The 21552-nt window shown below is 36.9% G+C and overlaps 1 protein-coding gene across 3 annotated transcripts in view; it reads left to right on the top strand.

Moving 5' to 3' along the window:
• MBOAT2 (membrane bound O-acyltransferase domain containing 2) overlaps positions 1-21349 on the top strand; it is an 84605-nt gene extending 63256 nt beyond the window's left edge. For all 3 annotated transcript variants that reach the window (XM_060787871.2, XM_060787882.2, XM_067468530.1), the window contains 8 exons: positions 115-169; positions 760-943; positions 11301-11493; positions 13444-13547; positions 14529-14593; positions 16266-16398; positions 18266-18417; positions 19999-21349. In XM_060787871.2, the coding sequence (XP_060643854.2) occupies positions 115-169; positions 760-943; positions 11301-11493; positions 13444-13547; positions 14529-14593; positions 16266-16398; positions 18266-18417; positions 19999-20233 (1121 nt within the window). In that variant the 3' untranslated portion in view covers positions 20234-21349. The remainder of the gene's footprint in view (positions 1-114; positions 170-759; positions 944-11300; positions 11494-13443; positions 13548-14528; positions 14594-16265; positions 16399-18265; positions 18418-19998) is intronic.
• The last annotated feature ends 203 nt before the right edge of the window (positions 21350-21552 follow it).

Raw genomic sequence — 21552 nt, 5'->3', positions numbered from 1 at the left:
TATTTCTGAACCAAAAGATGGCTATGTCTTATTCCTATAATGCTAAACTGTTGCTTGGCTTTATATCCATATCAGCCCAGCGTGTTACATCCCATTTCTTTCCACCATACACAGGAATGTTTCGAAAGGATGACGAACTCACACCATCACAACAATGCTTAGCTGTAAGGTAAGCTCTTCTCTGAACTACCATTCAACTCTTCAGATTTTATTTCCAGTCTATCATATTGCATATCCTCAGCCAGGAGAGGGAGATTGGAAAACACTATGTACAGATCTCCTTTCCATCTATTTGTATACAATACATATACAGCCATTGTGAGCCATTTGGCCCCCAGAAGATCAGTGACATATACATAGTTTAAATATATGTCAGTTTGGATACAGTACTAAGACTGATATGTCACTTTTCATTGGACATCACCATATATTATTTAGGCAAATTTCTTGTCAAGGATTAGTGAGTTTGATCTTCAATTTCTCCTCTAAACTGGTACTCAGATCTCTTAATTGGTCTCTTGCTCGATATTTTAGTATAACTAGTATGTGTTGAAGAGATGGCAGCGTGACACTTTATACCTGTGTTTATGTGTGATCACGGAAATCACAATATCATATTATAAGAAACACTTAATGTCAGCTAGACCTTTAATTTCAACTAGAATATAATCACAGTGGGATATTAATATTATTCTTGTACTAGAGGTCTCTTTAAAAACCTAAGTGAAATCTCACCAGTTGCTTGTCTTTGAATTGCAGACGCATGCCAAGTCTACTGGAGTATTTAAGTTACAACTGTAATTTCATGGGTATCCTGGCAGGCCCATTATGCTCTTATAAAGACTATATTACTTTCATTGAAGGCAGATCATATCAACCGGCACAGTCTGAAGCAAATGGGAAAGAAGAGATAAAATATGAACAAACAGATCCTTCTCCAAATGTAAGACCTATGAGTTTTGCAGTGTTCCTATTCCTAATTGTCATTGCATGTGAGGCTTGGTATGCATTACTTGTTTCTTACAGGCATAACTCTCAAGCTATATGTGGACCATGAATAGTGAATATTCATGAATAGTATAGTTCTATTTTTATTTTAAAAAGTATCACCTCTGCTTAAAGGTAGATATTTCCCATAGATACTCATTTCTGGACCTTGTGAATCTGTGTGTTTGGGAATTGTCATCCCCATAATTCTACCTGGTGCTAAACAAGATAGCATGATAAGGAGGTGGAATAGAACATTTATGTCCTCAGTTTAACTTTTTGATGCCATTTAAATTCCTTAAAATAAACATACTATATTGGATGGTTTTAAATGAGAAGAACCTGAAATATTACAGTATTACAGCTCAAAGACAAACAGTTTAGGACACATATGTCAAAAGCAAGACCCGTGGGTCGAATCTGGCCTGCCATGTCATTTCATGTTGCTCTCCAGATGGTAAACTGCAACTCCTCTGTTCCTCCTCATTCAACATCATGACTGGAGCTGATGGAAGCTGTGATACAGTAACATCTGGGAGGCTGCAGATTGTTTCATTTAGTTTGGATCAGTGTCTCTCAACCTGTGGGTCCCCAGGTGTTTTGGCCTATAACTCCCAGAAATCCCAGTCAGTTTAACAGCTGTTAGGATTTCTGGGAGTTGAAGGTCAAAACATTTGGGGACCCACAGGTTGAGAACTACTTATCTGGTTAGTGGGGTTTAATTTTAGATACAGGGCTTGCGGATATGATATCTGACTTCAAAATGTCCTTTAACCTTTCCTCAATTCCCATCATTCCCAGTCCACATGGTGAATAATCAAAAGTGAAGGCTGTTGTTCTTTAACATCTGGGGATGTTAAAGAGAACCAACTACTATGTAAAACAATTATAGTTGGCCATAGATTCCCCATCCATGGATTCAATGGGCCTTTAAAGGCAACCATAAAGTCCACGTGACCCTTGATGAAAATGAGTTTGTTACCCCTCGTCTAGGGCATAGGTTTATTCATATGACAAAACTTTCTCTTCCCTTTTTACTGAAAGTTCATGTGAACTTTGGTACAACCCCTAGTTTTTGCCATATAGAGAAAATGCAAGATTTTGAAAGGTTATTAATAAATCTCATCAATAAAATATGCAACATTTTGTAGTTTTATAAAAGGTAAGATCTTTAAATCTCACTGCCATTATCAATCTTCGAAAGTAATTATGTAGACATTTATTCAAAAATAAATTTAATTATCTTGTATTGAATATTTTTCCAGATAAGTTTTATACAATTATAGCCTCACTAGAAAATCAAAAGTACATTTTATTTACTTCTGAGGATATAAGTCTCTGTCAATTTTTTACAGAATTGAAGCAGTGAAACCTTACATTTCTCTTTTAGTTTACCTGTTTGATGAATGGTTCCATCTTAGTCTATATACTTATATACCTAAACTATTTTGGTTAGCCTTTGATATTTCCATGAATATAAAAGAGTGTGCATTACATTTTTAGTCAGAAAACATGTTAGAGGATGACACCTAATTCATAATGCAACCAGGCATCGTGAGTTGGGCAATTAATATTCTTACGTGGATAATTTTGAGCTTCAGTATTCTTAGTATACTGACTGCACTTCATCATTGAGTAAAGGAAGTATTTTTGCAAAATTCTGTTTTTCAGTTTGGAAAATAGCTGTTAACAGACTTGCAGAACAAGTTTACTCAGAAAATAAGTCACACTGTATGAAGTTTGCTTTTTATTAAGTGTGTGTAAGATTGTGGTCTTAAAGCACTAATGCCCTTGATGTCTTGTTGCTTCATGTGTGGCTTAAAAAGTAAGAACCATATAGTTGGCACATTTTCAAGATTTAAATTCAGTTTAAATTCAGTTTAAATTCAGTTTAAATTGAGGTTTAAATTCAGTTTCCCCATGAACACAAAGCATATTTTTTTGGAAAAAAAATAAAGGAATGAACTGTTAATGTGATGGTCTTTGATCAGTGTGGCATTTGCTTCTTTATTGGCTAGTGCCTACTTCCCCACTTGGCTGATTGTGATTGTTTTGAGCATGGAAACAATTTCCCTTTCCTTCCTACCTTTAAGTATGAATATGCTCAATCAGCATGGTTATTAGGTTTCAACAGAGAGAGCACTTACAACTTAACTAATTGGGAGGGAAATGAATAGCTGATATCTACAAGCATTGAAGAGCTGCTGAAATGGCTCTTTTCATATGTTCTTTTTCCTATGTCTTTAGTACAAAGACTTATAATACTGGATTGGGCAGAGCATAACCTATGGGCTGTAAACAGCCTTTGGCATTTACTGGAAGTTATATGACCTATTCTCCCCACTCCCTCTTTTTTAAATCAAAAAAGCACACACACACCCAAGGTAGTTTTCCTGTAAAGTAAGTTTCATAGGTTCTGATTTTTGTGTGAAGCTCAGGGAGGATGATTATCCGGTAAACCTCCCCCTCCCCCAAAGGTAGTGGAGTTTGGATCTGAAAAATGGGAAAATCATGTTTTTCAAAGGGCCAGTGTCCGTTACATGCTGAGGGAAGGGGGGGGGGGGGAAGAGGCAGGATTTATCTGTGGACCCATAAAAGTTGCTCAGCCTTGTAAAAAGAGTGTGAAAGAAAAAGGGTGCTGCTTTAATTAACAAAATTTCATTCCTGCTTTTTCTTGCCTATAGTAAATGTATATATAGATTGATCCCAACCCAACCTAGTGAAGTGCCTCTGAGAATGTTCAATCCTTTCATGTGTTACTAGTATTTACTAGTAAACTGATTTCCAATTTGGCAGCTCTTTGAAAAGGAGAGTCCAAGAGAGATTCCAAAAGGAGATCCCCATTATTAACATTCCTTAATATTCTCTCCACCTCCCCCCCCCCCCCCCCAATTGCTTTCAGCTTTACTGGCCAGCATTTTGTTTTTGAATGAGTCATGTATTTTGAAGATATTTCTGAAGTATGATAACCTCCATTTAGTCAATTTGGCTTCTAGTGAGAAAGTAGAGAGGGATGAAAAAACATTGAATTGGTGACAAACTTTGCGAGTTCAACTCATAATAGCTGCAGAGTTTCCAAACCTCAGGATTTTATTTCCAGTATACATTTCCTGTTCTCCACTAGAAGTAATTCTCTATTCCTAATTTAGACCCATATAGTTGACAGACAGTTTAGTTCTTACTAAACATAATCTTGTTAGAAAGCCCTTGAATGGTCTCAAACCACAAGGTCTATAAATGAAGATCTGTGTGAAACACTACCTTCAAAATACCAACTCAGTTCTCCTCACAGGTAAGTGCTCTTTGCTCACATGCTCGGTACTTTTGTTGCATTAGCTTTGTGATATTATTTAAAAGACAATACGTGTAATGTTCTTGATACTTTACACTTCCCAACTGGTGTTAAGAGAAATATGGCTGCATTGTAGAACACCAGTTAATATTACATGCTTTATGGAAAATAATGTGAATGGTGTAACTTTTCTGCCCCTACCCGCATTTGCTGTATCAAATAGCAACCTCAACTTGCTTTCTTACAGAAAGAATGGCAACTTCTGCCTTGTCACCTTGCTGAAATGCTTCTTTAACAGGATGGGGTTTTATTTCTGGCTGGTTGGCATACTAATTTTTTTAAACAATACTGCATCATTATACTAAGCTTAACTTTCTTGGGTAATGAGTATCAGCAAATGTGAACCTCCACATGAAAGCACTCTGTTCTTCTTAATCTAATATTATTCTTTTCTTGTAAGAATTCAGTTTCTGTAACATAAAATTAATGAGAGCTCATTTTCCTTCTGTTAACTTCATTAGGCGCATGATATCAGCTTAATGTAACAGTTTTACTGTGCTAATTGCATGTTAACTGAATCTAGTCAACATTTTCAAGTGATTTATTTCATATCTCCCTCCTGTTATGCCTTTTTACAAGCTATCATTTGTTGGTGTTCAGTGGTGTCATCTGTCTGAAATTAATGTCTATCTTCGTAAGTTTATTTTTCTTCTAGCTTTCAGCTACCCTCATAGTCCCATGTTCCTATAGCACAAATCCCTCTGCTTCTGGCTTCTTAGAAATATTTTAGCTGTTGAACCCCTTGTTAGTTGTCCGCAGTATATGCATAACTCAGTATATGGCAAATCCAAATGTCCTCAGCTTTATTTCAGCAGGGAAGCTTTACTGACATTATTACGACTTACAAAGCTGTCAAGCAAATCTCAAAATAAATGTATTCCAGCAGGGGTCCTAAAATAAAGTTCTAATCATCTAAACTCGCTGTCCTATTTATTTTTAATCATCAGATATAATCCTAAGTTTATAATTTCTATAACAAGAAATGTTATAAATAAGAACATTGCATAGTCATGTAGAACCAGTGTAGCACAGAGAGTAGTATGGCTGTAGCTGTGTCGGCAGTGTTTCTGTATCCTGTGCCTTCAGACCATGACCTACGAACTAGAAATTTGGCAGAAGACCATGAGCTCTGCACCAACAATGTTACTCTAAATCTCAGCTCACCCATGATTTCAGTACAGGCATACTGTGATAGAGTAAAATTGAATATCTTATAAATATATTGTGATTACAGTACTGACCTTTCTTACAGGACTTTTTTTCCTGAAATAGTGTATGTAAAGTACTTTAGAAGAGAGAAGAGAGGGAGAACCCTCTTAGTAAGGAGAAAAAGGCCAGTTTGAAAAACTTGAAAGTGACATGTTATTGACCACTTCTGAACAAATGCTGCCAAGAAAACCTTCTGATAGGTTTGCCCTAAGGTTATCATGAGAAATGACTTGAATTCACACCACAGAAGAATATATATATATATATCACAGTAAATATACCATAGCCCACTGGAAATTGTTGTTAAGACATAAATAAAAGAATTAGTATACATACAGCTGTGAGAAGAGGCAGGTAACAAATAATAATATAATCAGTTATTATCAACAAAGATCTGTGTCAGTTTTCATGATGTGATATATGTCATTTTTATTTTCTATTACATAGTTAATATCTTACTAGAACAGATAATATATGCTTATACCAAATCATAGAATCTGCAAGTCTGGTGCCTACTCCAGACAACTACAATTAGTTAAAACTAATGTAGCCCCCGGTGGCGCAATGGGTCAAACCCTTCTGCTGATAGGACTGTTGACTGAGAGGTCAACGGTTCGAATCCAAGGAGAGCGGGTTGGGCTCCCTCTGTCAGCTCTAGCTCCCCATGCAGGGACATGAGAGAAGCCTCCCACAGGGATGGTAAAACATCAAGGACATTACCCCCTGGGCAACATCCTTAAAGATGGCCAATTCTCTCCACCACAAGCGACTTGCAGTATCTCAAGTTGCTCCTGACATGAAAAAAAGGTTAAAACTAATAATAAAATAACGGAAAATGCTAAAGGAGCAATGTAATGTATTACTGTAATAAAAATTCAGCAGGTAAATAAGCAGTTACCTAAGCAAAACAGTCTTTGCCATATGGCAAAATTATACCAAATTATACCAAAGTTGTAGCCTAGCCTCCCCAGGCAAAAAATTGCATAGCTTAGATTTAGAAAGTGGAGAGGGCCTTTTCTATTCTTCCTATCATATGGACTTTGCTGTAGTTAGGATACAGAGAAAGTCCTCTTGATGGGGTTGTAGGATGTGTTGTGGTTGATGCTGAAAGAAGAAATGCTGAAAGAATCTTGGACCTAATCATTTAGGACTTCAAAGTTCTTCATTAACAATTTGAATTGGCCCCCAAACAAATTGGCAACTAGGATGGCCCTTGCAGGATAGGTTGCCATACTACACGAAATGACATGATCCCTGAAAAGGGTTTTTTCCCTTTGTGTAATTAAAAATGTTTTCTGCATGTAATTAAAAATGTTTTCTTTGATTGTTTTATTGGTTTACACATAGATATAATTTGAATTTTATTGTCATTTCAATGGACCAGTGGTATAATGTGTAAAATCTCTACATGAATAGGTGAATTCATAATCTTGTAGTATAGATGTACATTATTTGGCTTTTTCTTATTATATATTACATCAGTTTGTACCCGCTCACAATACCTATGGCATCAGTTCTGGTCATTATTTGAAATATATTTTAATTATGAATAGGAAGGAAATAATAGGTATTCCTTATCAGCAGCTTGTACATCAGATATCAATGTGGGGAAAGGATTTCTACCTTTTCTTGCCAGGTTGGCACATACAAATATTTATTAAGTTAGTTATCCTCTTGTGCTGAAAATTCCTTACTTCTGCAAGGATAAGATAAAAAATGAATGACAAGAGAATTGCATATCAGAAGGCATGAATTTTGGAAAAAATGGCATTCATAACCTTTTTGAAAAGTAAAATGATGTCATATCCTTTTGGCAAATGTGAATCTCCATGAACATCTGTAGTCCACCTTTTGAAAACCACTAGTCAAGGAAAGGCATGGCCCTGATAGAAATCAACCAGTTGAAAAAGTAATGTTCACAAGCATTCATGTTATGGCACACAAGTAAATTAGCTGTTAAACCGATAAACCATGTCTTTGAACTGCCAGGGACAAAGACATGCCACTGCACAAAAAATATACTTAGCTAGCAGAGTTTTAAAATGTTTCTTTGAAGTTGAAGTTGGAATTGCGGTTGCCCAAAACATATACTCTCCCTTGAAACCTCTTACCATAAAATATGCACTCTGAGACAAAAAACAAAATCTTCTTTAAAAAGTAACATATCTTGTTTACTCATAAACATCTTGTATTAATTCAGTACCCAGGCATATTTCTTATTAAAATTTAGGTACAGATAGGATGTAGTTTCTCTTTGTTGAGAACACAGAGCATCATTCTTAAGCAATATTCCATAGTCCAAAGTCTTTAAGTATACATCTTATGAAAGTCCAAACTGTATAACTGTACTCCCTGCTTCTCAAAGCAAACATATAGTAAACTGTTTCTACATAAGTCCAAAAGACATCTGCTTCCATTGAGACAAATCATTCACTATTTTCAACTCCTCCTTCTCAATAAAAAATCAGTCTTTACTTGATAAAGACCATGATCCAAGACGACACAGAAGTTTGACAACTCCATAATTAATGACATTCTTTTAGCGTTTATGTGAACTAAAAAGATGTGCATTTGGGTTTATGCTTCTCAGATCAAAGCTTTAGTGATCACAGCAGCCTTCTCGAGTTTGATAAGCTCCATGCATAGGGTTAAAATGTAGCTTAATTGTGTTAAATGTGATTTAAAAGAGAACAAAGAAGAACATTTATATTAAGCATAACTTAACAAATCTAGTTTAATAATTCTCCTTAAAATGTAGATTTATCTCACTCTTTAGTGAACTGTATCAGAATTTTTATTTCAAACTCAAGCTACTAACTTTCATGAAGTACAGTTAGCAATGGCTTTTTTTGTATTCAGAATTCAGAGACAGGAGTTTAAATCAGACTTTGTAAAATAGAATCAAATATGGCTTTCCTTGGGCATCCCTTAGGGAGTAGGTTGTAGATCTGAATGTTAGACTCCGACAAGATGTCTACACGTTCTCTAGACAGCAGACTTTCTCTTTTTGATAATCTAGGTCAGATTTTCTCTGTCACAGTTACCTTTGCGAAGCAGGGCTTGGTGTGAAACACAGTAGGAATAGTGATGGACTAGGCATTTTGTGAACAGGTGGCTGTAATAAAGTTGTAACAATAAATCTTTGCTGACTGCTTTGAGCTCAGGTAAAATTAAAATTAAGCTCGGGTAAAATTGAAATGCCTGGCTAAGAATTTTGTTGCTGTTGTGTCTGTGTAAACTGGGGAACTGACGACACCATCCATGCAAAGAATACAGCTGAAAGATAAGATGAAACTGCAAAGCATCAGGAATAGAGCAGAATAGTAAAAATCAGTTCTCTCTTCGTGTAGTACAGTAGCTAAACATCCAGTATGATGGATCAATTCTTTTCTTGAATAGCTAATAGTACACTTATTGTAAGAAACAGGAAATTAAGAACATATAATAGTACACATAGTTCAGGTATATAAGCTTGCTGTTTTAGTTCTCTGTGTTGTATATAGGGCCACCTCCATGTTTTCAGGCTCCAGCAATAACATCAAACCATACCTGAAGCAAACCTAGTCCAGTCATCTTTTCCATGAAAGCAAACTGTAGCAGGACAAGGTCAGGAATGACAGAAATGTGGGTAGAAAATCTGAGGAAATGAGCGACACTTCAAATCAAAACAGTAGCAGATGTGTTAAAAGCATATGTAAAATACACTCCCTCAATCTGTCACGCAGTGCATAATTTTAGAAGGCAGAAAGAGAAAATTCCAGAAAAAAATCCACATAATCGGTAGATTGCAGTGAAAGCAGTACTTGTAATATGTGGGAAAGTCTGTTCACTACAAGTATGAATAGGGTGTTGCGTTTTAATGGACCAATAGCTGTTGTTAGTATTCTTTTTTTAGTAATGGCTCTGTTAAATTAGAAATCATTACCCATCATTCAACAAACTGCTATACCAAAATATTGTGTTTTGATTTTTATTGAATTTTCTTTGAAGGTTAATGCAGTCACATAGTGCTCTGAATACAAATGCATTAAAATGATTAACCCGTTGTAATTTGATTTACACACCACACACACACGTGTGTGTAAGTAGATAGATACAATATTGTGAGTGCAATTCATAATCTTATCAGACCTTTTTGAAGCTTATAGGTTGGTGATTGAGGAGTCAAATTAAAACTTCCTTGGCTGCATATCACACAGCCATGTGTTTCCTGTTAGGCTGTATTCTAAAAAGGATGGATGTTTAGGAGCAAAAGCAATTGGGGAAGGGGGGATATTGCTAAAATTGTTTTTGACTCTTGGCATGCCTTTGGGACAAGTCTATTCTAGTGGAAATATCATGGGCATATTTACATATGTCTCTATATGACAAGGCTCATCCAGATTAGAGTATTTTGCACAGTCAGCATTCGAACCCCTCACTCTCTGGCAGCAGGAAGGTATCCTCATTGCCCAGGGATGTCAAACCCATCCTCCTTTCCCCATCCCCTCTCCGACTGCACTGGCATTTTGTTCAGCATGAACACCAGCAATGACCGATGACCACAAGTAATTTTGTGCACCATGGTTGCTGCTGTAATAGGGCCAGGGTGGTTACAGTAACTAAGCTCTATTCCCAGGCTGCCTGAGCTCTGGGGAAAGAGTGATGGCTGTGCAAATATCAGCAGCTGGTTCCCGATTAGAACCGACACAACTTTTTACACACACATTCAAAAGTATGGATGAGCTCTGGAATTTCAGGAAAACTCTGGGGGATTCTCCAACTTTGGGTAATGCAGGATATGGTGAAGTCACCTTGTGAGGTGTGTAGGACAAATCGGTTCCATGCATCATGTGGATGCCACAAAGTCCATTCATCCCCATGCTGCCTTATTTGGTCCAATTAGGTGTGTCCTATAGCTCACAGAATGCAATTGGAGGCATTATAGAGCAAAATAAAACACCTTTATTGATATATATATATATATTTAAAAATAATGATCACTGGAGATCACAGATATAGCCAGGGTGGGTCCATGTAGCCCACTTTGCTCAGCCTCTTACAAATAAATTCCTTGTAGATTTACTTCTTATTTCCTACTCAGCTAGGGCTTGTAGGTTTGTACCTTGATTATAATACCTAATCCAGGAGAAATGCAGTAAAAAAGCCAAAGGACTACATAAAACTATGACACAGGTCAGTATTGTATCCAAGAGCAGAAGAAAGTAATAGGCTCATACAATTTTATGTCTTTTTTCCATTGACCTATCTGCAAAAGATGGGATACTTTTGGTTCTGTATTCAAATAAGAGCAGTTAACTTTTCTAAAACCTGAACAATTTAATTAAAATCTGTGGCTTAATGATCCTGGTTTGTTTCCCGTAATTGAAATGGGGAACAACTTTATTTAAAAAGCTGCATTTGAAGTTATTTTCAAGCTGTGGATACAAGGTGTATATTAATGATTTTTGTGCCTAGGCTTGGGACCTATCTCCAAGATATTGCATATGTATGTATTCCTACCCCACAAAAATCAAAATGTAAAAGACTTTATTGTTGAAGCCATATGATATGCCAAAATACTTACCATGTTCCCAACTCTCTAAAGTTTTAATTGCCACTAGAAAATGTTTACCATCTTCTTTTAAGCAAGCATAAGTGTTTACTCTCTCAAATCTAAACAGATTGTTGTACTGGGGGTAAAAAGTGTATGTCACCCTATTCACGACTTTTAAAAAATGCTCACAAAATTCTTGTATCTTCCCTGTTTCAGATAGCTGTGGCGCAGAAACTCATAGTATGTGGGCTCTCCTTATTGTTTCATATGACTGTTAGCAAATTATTGCCTGTAGAATACAACATTGATGATCAATTTAGAGCAACAGCATCACTGCCTACAAGGGTTATCTACTTGTACCTATCTCTTATGGCAGCCAGACCCAAATACTATTTTGCGTGGACTTTGGGTAAGTAGTCTTTTTGCACAAATGTCCCTTTTCAAACTGAGGGATCTTGCATAGCGTATCTAATATATTTGAGATAGTGACCTCTTGTGGAATGAGAAGGAATTGTATTGAAAGAAGATGCTGTATTTTGCAAAGCTCAGCAAAGATTGCCTTTAAAAATAAGGAAAAATATATACAAGGTAGTTGATTCATTTCAACTAGTTTTAAATATAAGTGAGAAGCACACCAGCTATATAATTTGATAATTATGTCATAGATTTTAATTAAAGAAGTTGCACTGCTGATCTATTTTTTTCCATTTTGGCAGTGCAACCGATAGGATTTGTGTTACACTCCTAGTATTGCCATGATCTTTTTCTAGTTCAAACCATCCTTTATGGAAGCTTTTGAATGGTCACAATTGTAGTTTTCTAATCTGTCTCATCCAGACAGATTAGAAAACTACAATTGAATGCCTCAATCTCAGACACTCTATGTTCCAGTATTTTATGAGGTATAAAATGCCCATGAGCAAAAAAAAAAAATGTTTGATGGTGTAAATAAGTGGTTCCCACCCTGTGGTCCGTGGACCACCAGGGGTCCACAAGAACTAAAATATGGTCCGCAGCCTCACCGTTGCTACTACGGATAATAACAGCCCAACCAAAAAAAATTTTTTCTTGGTGTCTTCGTTTTTAGGCCTGTTCCTGGGGTTATTTGGGGTGCTGATTCAGAAAATTTCAGTGGATAGCCTACATCAGTTCTAGGTTATTAAATATGGGTTTCTGTGGGTGAGCAGATGACAACTACTGGATGGCATATGTTCTTTATCGGAAACTAGAGCTGATGTGGTCTATCCGATGCAGTTTTCTGAATCAGCACTCCAAAGGTTGGGAACCACTGGTATAGATGAAATATAGCCCTCTGAATAAGTGCCCAAACATATGCTTTGAGTAGCTATCAGTTTTTTTGCACAATATATTTGTGCCTTAAATTATTATGATAGTTCATGCTTTTCCAAGATGTCTATACTTATTTTATGAAACAGGAGATGAAACTGGAGTAGCAAAGCAGTCTTTTCCAGCTTCTGAATTCAGAAAGTAGTCGTTCTCCCCCACTGTCACTTGAATGTTTCTTCTTTAATGTAACTTAAGAAATTATTTAGATGCCTTGTGTTGTATAATTGCTCAGAACCCTTGTCTGTTGGTGGGGAAAGTTGGAATGTTGGATTGATTTTATATTAACCTTTTTGCAGTTCATTAGGATCATGCCTGTACTCTGTTTCTTTTTTTTTAAGGTCTCAAAGCAGTTTACTAGCACAAGAAACTTATCAAAATGCAAATAAAATTACAATGACAAAACAGTAAAACATTTCATTAAAATCAGCATAGTGACTGTAAGCATTAACAGCGAGGGAAAGGATGGGGCAAATTATTCTTTACATGATTCTTCATGCACAGTGTTGTTGCTGTGTGCCTTCAAGTTGTTTTTGACTTGAGGCAACCCTATCACAGGGTTTTCTTGACAAGATGTGTTTGGGAGGCACTTGCTTTTGCTTTCCTCTGAGGTTGAGAGAGAATGACTTGCCCAAAGCCACTCAGTGGATTTCCATGGCTAAGTGAGGATTCAGTCCCTGTTCTTGACAGCTGTGCTTTCTCTCTATAGACTGATGGTGCTGTATAAATAAATGAAAATAGATAGTGGAAATACTCGACATTAGGACCTTAACCTGTCTCATTAGGGTGTCGGACCAACAGTAGGGAAGGCCTTGCTCTGCACCGGGACCCAGTGAATCCTCACCAAGCTGTGAGCCTCCTGTTCAGAATTTAAAGATCAGGGTAACTGATGCAAAAAAATTTACAGTGTCTTGGAAAATGTGACAGGCTTCAGTGGGGAAAAAAATCAAAATGCAACTTGGTTTGATATAATTTTATAAGGTGTCTTACAACCAATTATCATGTTTTGTTACAGCAGATGCAATTAATAATGCAGCTGGGTTTGGATTTAGAGGCTATGATAAAAATGGAGTCTCACACTGGGATTCAATTTCAAATCTACGAATTCTACATATAGAGGTTGGTCATCAGTCTCTTGAAAATATTCATGAAAATAAAAATAGTTGAGCTCTCCAGTGCTGTAAATGTGTCAGTTCTGTTTTGGTATAATGTCTGTATTAGGTATGGGATGCACATAATTCAGAGAGTGAGTTGCAGGATCTCAGTCACCACCAAGCATGGAGATTGGCATTCTGCTTAGTGCTACTTAACACAAAAAGGCCATTCTTTCTGGCTGCTCACTGGCTGTTGGCAGCCTCCTGTTCTCCATTTAGCCTAGTAATCTAGAACAAGTTTCTTGCATTGTCTGCTCAATACCAGAAGAAAAGGCATTGCTTCATCCCTTCACATGTACCCTGTGTAGAGAAAGAGCATTGTGCACATAGGAAATGTCTTCCTCTTTGATAGAGTGGATGTAGAAGTGTCTTTTCAAATTACTCTCAGGGACAAAAACAATAGTGCTGATCAGTAATGCTAGATTTTCAGTTAAAATCCTCGTACTAGAGCTTTAAAATGTATTTGTTTTTTCTAAAAAGGAAAAAAGGAACAGCAGTTTGGCAGCTTCTTGTTTCTCTCACGAAAAGCCATTTCTCGAAATTTTGAACAAACACAGTTGTTGCACTGCCCTCTAGTTTCTCACCTTATCTCATGCAACAAATCTAGGCATATCCACTATCACTCACATTGAATTTTTAAAAGTACAACATATCCCTTTCCACTGAACTGCAGAAACTTTAATCTTGTCCAGGATTCAAGAATTCGAAACTGACAAACTGGCAGTCTTGCCACAGCGGGAAGTAGTTAGTGTTAACCCAAATAAGCGGAAAAGAAAAGAGAATTTCTCTTGAAAACTCCTGGAGTTGGTAGTGATTGTAGTGTGTGCTTTTCCTTCTTTATCTCAAAAAATAATTCATCCTTTACATATGGCATATTGTAGTAATATATCTCTTTTAACCCAGGAAACTTTACAGATATTAAATAATAGTGTGTTATATTTTACAGTTCTCAACAAGTTTCAAGATGTTTCTTGATAACTGGAATATCCAGACAGCTTTGTGGCTCAAAAGGTACCCCTTTTCTTTCTTACTAACTATTATTGGAAGCATTGAGTGAATAGATTTGCTTGACAATAAGGTCTGTTTCTGCCCTGTGAGTCTATCTGGATGTGCATGTATGTAGTATGACTCCCATATCCATGGAATCGGGTGATATATTCCTGAACTTAGCTTGGAAACAGGAAGCCCTGGATAATAGTGATCACTGTGGAAATGGAACAGCTTATGTCAGTTGCTACCACAGAGTTACCTTAGAGCAGTGATTCCCAAAGTGGGTGTTACCACCCCCTGGTGGGTGCTGCAGCTGTTCGCGGGATGGGGGGTGGTAATGGCCACAGGTGCATTTGGGGGCGATGAGTAACTGTAAGGGGGCGGTGAAAGCATAAAAGAAAGAAGAGAAGATTTAGAAAAATTGATTTCCAAGGGGTAGGCCAAATAAGTTTGGGAACCACTGCCCTAGAGGATCTAGGCAGTTTGTAGAGAGGCATTCAATAGTTGTTTGCTCATATACATAGTTTCCTGTTTCTATGGTAAGTTCAGGAGCATATCACCTGCAGATGCAGGGATCATACAGAATATATGCCTTATTTCACCACGTCATTGTTACACTCTTCTGCTCCCCTGCCCTTTTGGCACTACAGGGCTTATTTAGTATTTCAGTATTCCTCGAATAATAGTTGTACCCTTAGTTCCCTCACTGAGAATAGTTCACATGAAGACTATAAGTCAAAATGTATCGGGGTTGTATTTGTATGAAGATAAGATAATATGTCAACTTCTTTTTTAATAAAAGATTTATGTTGTATGGACCTCCTCCCTTTTTGCACACTGAAATGGGCTCTGGGTTTGTTTTTGAACTGAAAATCAAAGCTGCCTCTTTCCGGAAGGAAGTCTCTGTACCTTCATCTGAGGGTCCTGGGTTTTGAAAGGGAAGTTTCCTTCAGGTTCAAGAGGCTCAAATTCTTCCTCCTTGGAGGACTCACCATGACATTCCCAAGCTTTGTGGAAAGAGGAAAACATGGAAGATGAGAGAATTGCCTCAGATCAGTATGATTTGTGTTCCACTTTTCTGGGTAACACTAATCTTCCTTCAGTAATCCCTACATATTGTCCAAGTAATTTTTCTGAGAGCCATTGCAGGGCTTATAAGAATCTGCATAGAAATGAGAAGATGGAAAATGTCATTTGGTAAATTAAAACCTCTAGCCATTGTATGGTAGAGATGGAGGAGAGTGATTCCTTAAGGTGAGGGGGAAAACTTGTTGTATATTATTTTGGGAATATAATTGAACACTTTGTTCATATTAGAGGACAAGATTGCTTCCCAACTGAGTCTCAAACTGGGGCTTCACCATATTCTGAGGATATTCTGAATCTGCCCATGTAACAGGTCAGCGGCCTGGATAATTTATACCCAAAATATGTGAAAGGAATTCAGTATCTCCAGTGACTATTGTTTTGTGAAAAAGTAATTATAGCTTTTTCCTGTAGTCAAAAATTATCTGAGATTGGGCAGTCTGTTTCTCAAAGGGTACATGTGTTCAGCACACAGTGGACTGACTCTTGTATGCTGTCTGTAATTCTGAGTGATGAAAATTTAATTATATTCACTATGCCTGTTTTGACCAGAAGATTACTTCTTCATGTCTCTTATACATGGTATATTTTCTCTTTGATTTTATAGAGTATGCTATGAACGTGCTTCCATTAGTCCAACGATACAAACCTTCATCTTGTCAGCAATTTGGCATGGAGTATATCCTGGATATTATTTAACATTCTTAACAGGGGTACTAATGACATTAGCAGCACGAACAGTAAGTATTGCTGATCCATGCTCTGCATTACGATGATTTTTTTGTGTGTGTGAGTGTGTGTGTGTGTCATGAGCAACTTGAGAAACTACAAATCGCTTCTAGTGTGAGAGAATTGGCAGTTTGCATGGACATTGCCCAGGGGATGCCCAGATGTTTTGACCATCCTGTGGGGGGCTTCTCCCATGTCCCTGCACGAGAAGCTGGAGCTTACAGACAGGAGCTCACCTTGCTTCCCGGATTCAAATTGCTGTCGTTTAGGTCAGCAGTCCTGCTGGCACAAGGGTTTAACCCATTGTGGCACTGGGGACTCTATGATGATGATGATGATGAGTCCCCCTTTTCCCCAGTAATTGGACTAAACAACTTATGAAAAACAATACAGTACAGATAAAAACTACAAATACTCTCTCTCACACACATATATATACCAATTAAAGACTCTGTAGAGTTAAACCCATTTAAAATGAATTAAAATGCCATATAAAAATAAACAAAACAAAAACAATTATAAATCATTTGCAGAGTCAATTTCGAAAAGCATGATGGAATAGAGAGGGTGTTCCAGAGTCCAGGAGCAGCCATCAGGAAGGCCTTCTTAGTGTTTCCCACAAAAGAGCCTGAGAAGTTAGTGGGAGAAGAGTCAGCTTCCGTTTGTATTGTGCCCAGAAATCCAGCCAGTGGAACTGTTGCAACAAGGGAGTTGGATTCTTTCAGCCAGCCCCATTTCATAGTCTGGTTTCAGTTCTGTGGGCCTCCTGACATTTCTGAATGCTCTGCAAAGTTAGCCCAACATAAATTCGAGTAATTCAGATGGGATGGAACTAAGGCTTATGTCACTATAGTCAGATCAGATATTTCAAGGAATAGATGCAGTTGTCACTATTGGTTCAAAGCTGTTAGACTTACGCCTTAAGCCCTCTATCTACTGAAATCCAAAAAAATTTAATTGTGCTTGGTCAGATGGTCTTCTTTTCTACAAAGGCTTTAAAAAGCACAAAATGTGCTCGTAAAAAAAATTAAGCGAAGATCCAGTTTCTCAGCATGCAGGTGGGACAACAGGCACGACTCCTCTAAATCAGAAGTAAAATATGGCTTTGGATCTCAGTGATATTATTTATTTATTAGACTTCTAGTCTCCCTTTCTCTCACCATGGGACCCAAGGTGACTTATAGACAGGTTAAAACAAGATAAAGACCAAGAACTGATATGGATATCAAAGGGAGTTTCCAAGAGGCCAAAAGGAAAGAATCCCTGGGATAGAATGCTGTCTATTCCTGTTACTTTGAGTATGTAGAGCTTATTTACAAAAATAGCAATATGTCTAAACCACAGATTTAGTGGTGACTTTAAGAATTCTGACCTTAGGCATATCCAATGTCAGAAGATCTGGGAACCTAATGAGGCCCACATCGCATGAGGGTTGACATGTCATTATTGTCTGGAGCCTCTCTTTTTGCTGATGCTGCTTTTCTAAATGAGCAAGCAGGAAGAGCGATGTCTCCACTTGTTTCATACTCACCATCTAAGCGTTATGAAATTTAGCTTTGGAGGGAAAGTGCAGGTGAATGTTAACCTAACTCCACTGGATGTGGAGTGTAGTAAGCCAATGAAAATGATAGTGGCTTCTGTGAAAACGATGGTAGAATTTAAAACTAGAAAGGAGAACAAAAATACCAAAAGGAGAAAGTGTGAAGATGTCTGTAGAGCAGAGTTCCTTACCAATGTGACATTAAAGTTAATAATGAAGAATTTCAGTTTGGTTGTATCTAAATGGTCTTTCTTGTTAAACATGTAAAGCTGCTATATGGTATATAAAGATGCTTAAGATTGATTTACTTAATAAGTATTTGATCCTTCTTTTTTTAGATTAGAAAAAATATTAGGCACTACTTCATGGACTCTCCAGCCATTAAATTATGTTATGATATCATGACGTGGATGATGACTCAAGTAGCAATAAGTTATACAGTTGTACCATTTGTACTTCTCTCTGTAAAATCATCGTACATGTTTTACAGGTAAGTTGACGCTTTACATCTTGTTGTTTGTTCTTGTTAGCTGACAACTGAACAAACCATGATATAAACTTTTTCACACACAAGGGTCCTTCCTATGTGCTTGTGCAGTAAAAATTCAGAAACTACCAAAGCTCCTATCATTTGTAGTAGCTCCCTCACATCACATTTTCTATATGCATGTCTGGTTCTGTTTGCACCTTCCACGTTCAGTTTGTTTTAATTGTCCAGTGTAAGCAGCAAGGTGAGGAATGTCTCCATTGTCCATTTGCCTACACACCTCAGACACTTAGTTAATGCTTTTTATCTCTTTTGCTCTGTTCTCAACTTTCCTAATGCCACAACCCCTTAATACAGTTCCTCATGTTGTGGTGACCCCCAACCATAAAATAATTTTCGTTGCTACTTCATAACTGGAATTTTGCTACTGTTATGAATTTTAATGTAAGCATCCAATATGCAGGATGTATTTTCATTCACTGGACCAAATTTGGCACAAATACCCGATATGCTCAAATTTAAATACTGGTGAGGGCTGATTTTGTCATTTGGGAGTTGTAGTTGCTGGGATTTATAGTTCACCTACCATCAAAGAGCATTCTGAACACCAACGATGGAATTGAACAAAGCTTGGTACACAGAACTCTCATGACGAACAGAAAATACTGGAAGGGTTTGATAGGCATTGACCTTGAGTTGTGGAGTTGTAGTTCACCTACATCCGGAGAACACCGTGGACTTAAACAATGATGGATCTGGACCAAACTTGGCAAGAATACTCAATATGCCAAAATGTGAACACTGGTGGACTTTGGGGAAAATTGACCTTGACATTTAGGAGTTTTCATTCCTGGGATTTATAGTTCATCTATGATCAAAGAGCATTCTGAACGCCACCAACTATAAAATTGGGCTAAACTTCCCACACAGAGCCCCCATGATCAACAGAAAATGCTGTGCTTTCTTGTGATCTTTGGCGATCCCTCATGACCCCCCTGGGGTCCACCCCCCAGGTTGAGAATGCTGGTCTAAAACAAAACATCTTTTCCTCACCATATTCTTCATCTTTGTGTTGCTTCTTCAGTGTTCATTAGTGTTCCTTCAGTCTCTTTTCCTGTCCTTTTAAATGTTTTGTTTCTTTTGATGTGTGTGATTGTGCCTTTTTATAGCATCAGGAGCCCTTTGGGAGATTTGACGGAATACAAATAAAGGTTTATTATTATTATATTATTTGTAAAAAGTGTGTTTCTCAGTCCCAGTTCTACACAAAACACCTGTGTAGACTTGAAATGCTGGTATTTCTGTTTATTCTAGTATTTAAAAGCAAACTCTCCCATCACCAGAATGTTTTTAGGACCCGGGTGGAAGGTTAAATGTCTTATATTCACTCTCTTTAAGACAAAAGAAATGGTTTGAACTTTCAGAACACAGCTCATAACTTGCATTTTGACCAATAAATTATACAGTATTATGAATATGTATCCAAAACACAATATGTAATACATATAGTAGGTTTACTGACTGAAAGGTAGATGTTTAACATGTTATAATGACCATGTTTTTTATTTTTCTTTCTTTGCTTAGCTCCTGTAATTTCTGCCTCCACATTGCCTGCATTTTAGTGTTGTTAATATTTCCAGTGAAAAGAACTCAAAAAGGAAATAAAGACCAAGAAAGCATCAGGCCCTCTCGGTCGAAAAAGCCAGAAGATAATGATGTAGAAGAAAAAACCAGTACGGGACATAACAGCCATTTATTGGCAAATAGTTTCAATCAAAAAACAGAATTCACCTACAGAAATACAGCAACAAAACAATGATTCAAGATGCTATGGTGGATATATTTTATATTTTCAAAACCCATTTATAGCACCTTTTAAAGGGGTTTGTATTTGTCTGAAAAGATGGTTAGTAAGAAAAGAATGCTATATCACTAGAGAATATTGAATACACTAGCAAGAATAAAAACAAAGCAGATTAACGTCTCCCGTGCCATGTTCCTGCGGATCATGCCTTATATGAAAATATTACCATTATTTCAATGGGCACTCAGGACTTGACAGCGTATGTCCATTGGGTCATTGGTGTGCCCTTTTGCCGAATGTACGTTGTGTATCCTAAGGCACTGATGGGGGTTGTGAACAATTGTGTCAATCCAGAGTAAAAGAAAGAAAATATCTTTAAAAATGAATGCCTTGCCTTAAGCCCTCTATCTACTTAAATAAAGTTTCTAATTTGTATTTTCATGCTTAATATAATGTGGGAAGCATAGTTTAAATATAAGCTTTAGTGTGCCGATGGACAAAATAGGGAAATGAGAAAAATGTTTGAAGTGTTAAGAAGGAATTTGCAATAAGCATCTCAGTTTTTCCAGAGTTTTCTTGGTATATCATATGTGAAGAGTACAGAACTGCAAACATTGAAAATTATAGTTAATTTTGACAGATAATTTTTTGCATTACAAGGGAGCCCTCTGAAAATTGTATTTTTTACCATAAAAGTCAATTTTCTCAGGGCTAAAAAACCTGGCGTATTTATTTTGTTGCTTCACTAAACACGACCTTTGTACTGAGAAACAAACTGGCAGCCAACATCTCATATCTTGTTAAAATGGTGACAGCACAGCAAAATTTCTTGTTACCATGTACAAAATATTTTACAAAAAGTGAAGTTCAGATGCAGTTACCTTGACATTTTGTCAGAGGCATAAAGACTTAGCGTGGGAAGGTGCTTATGATATAAGTATAGTCAAATTATTTCATGGTTCTAATTCAGTTTATATTAAACAAAGGGTGGAATGGTTAAATAGGCATTTTCTAGCTCATCCTTAACATTATGTATGTACCATATAATACTGGATACCTGTGATTTAGGAAATCAGGTTTTCATACATGGAGATCATACTGTACCTTTTGATAAAATGTTCCCAACCATTATGTTTTTGCGTTCTTATTTTTAAAAGTATAACATGGGATTGATAAGTATTAATCACTTTTTGGTGACATTAACAAAGAACTGCTAAAGGAGTGCTTAAAGGGCTATAATTTTTATTTGCTTATTTTCATACCATTTGCTGTCTTTTTTCATTTTTTAAAATATAAGAAATGTCATAGCAAAAGTAATGAAAATAGGGATTGGC

Source organism: Anolis sagrei, chromosome 1, assembly GCF_037176765.1.
Source record: "Anolis sagrei isolate rAnoSag1 chromosome 1, rAnoSag1.mat, whole genome shotgun sequence".
Taxonomy (NCBI): Eukaryota; Metazoa; Chordata; class Lepidosauria; order Squamata; family Dactyloidae; genus Anolis; species Anolis sagrei.
The sequence above is the reverse complement of the archived record's forward strand: the minus strand, read 5'-3'. Positions and strand labels throughout refer to the sequence as shown.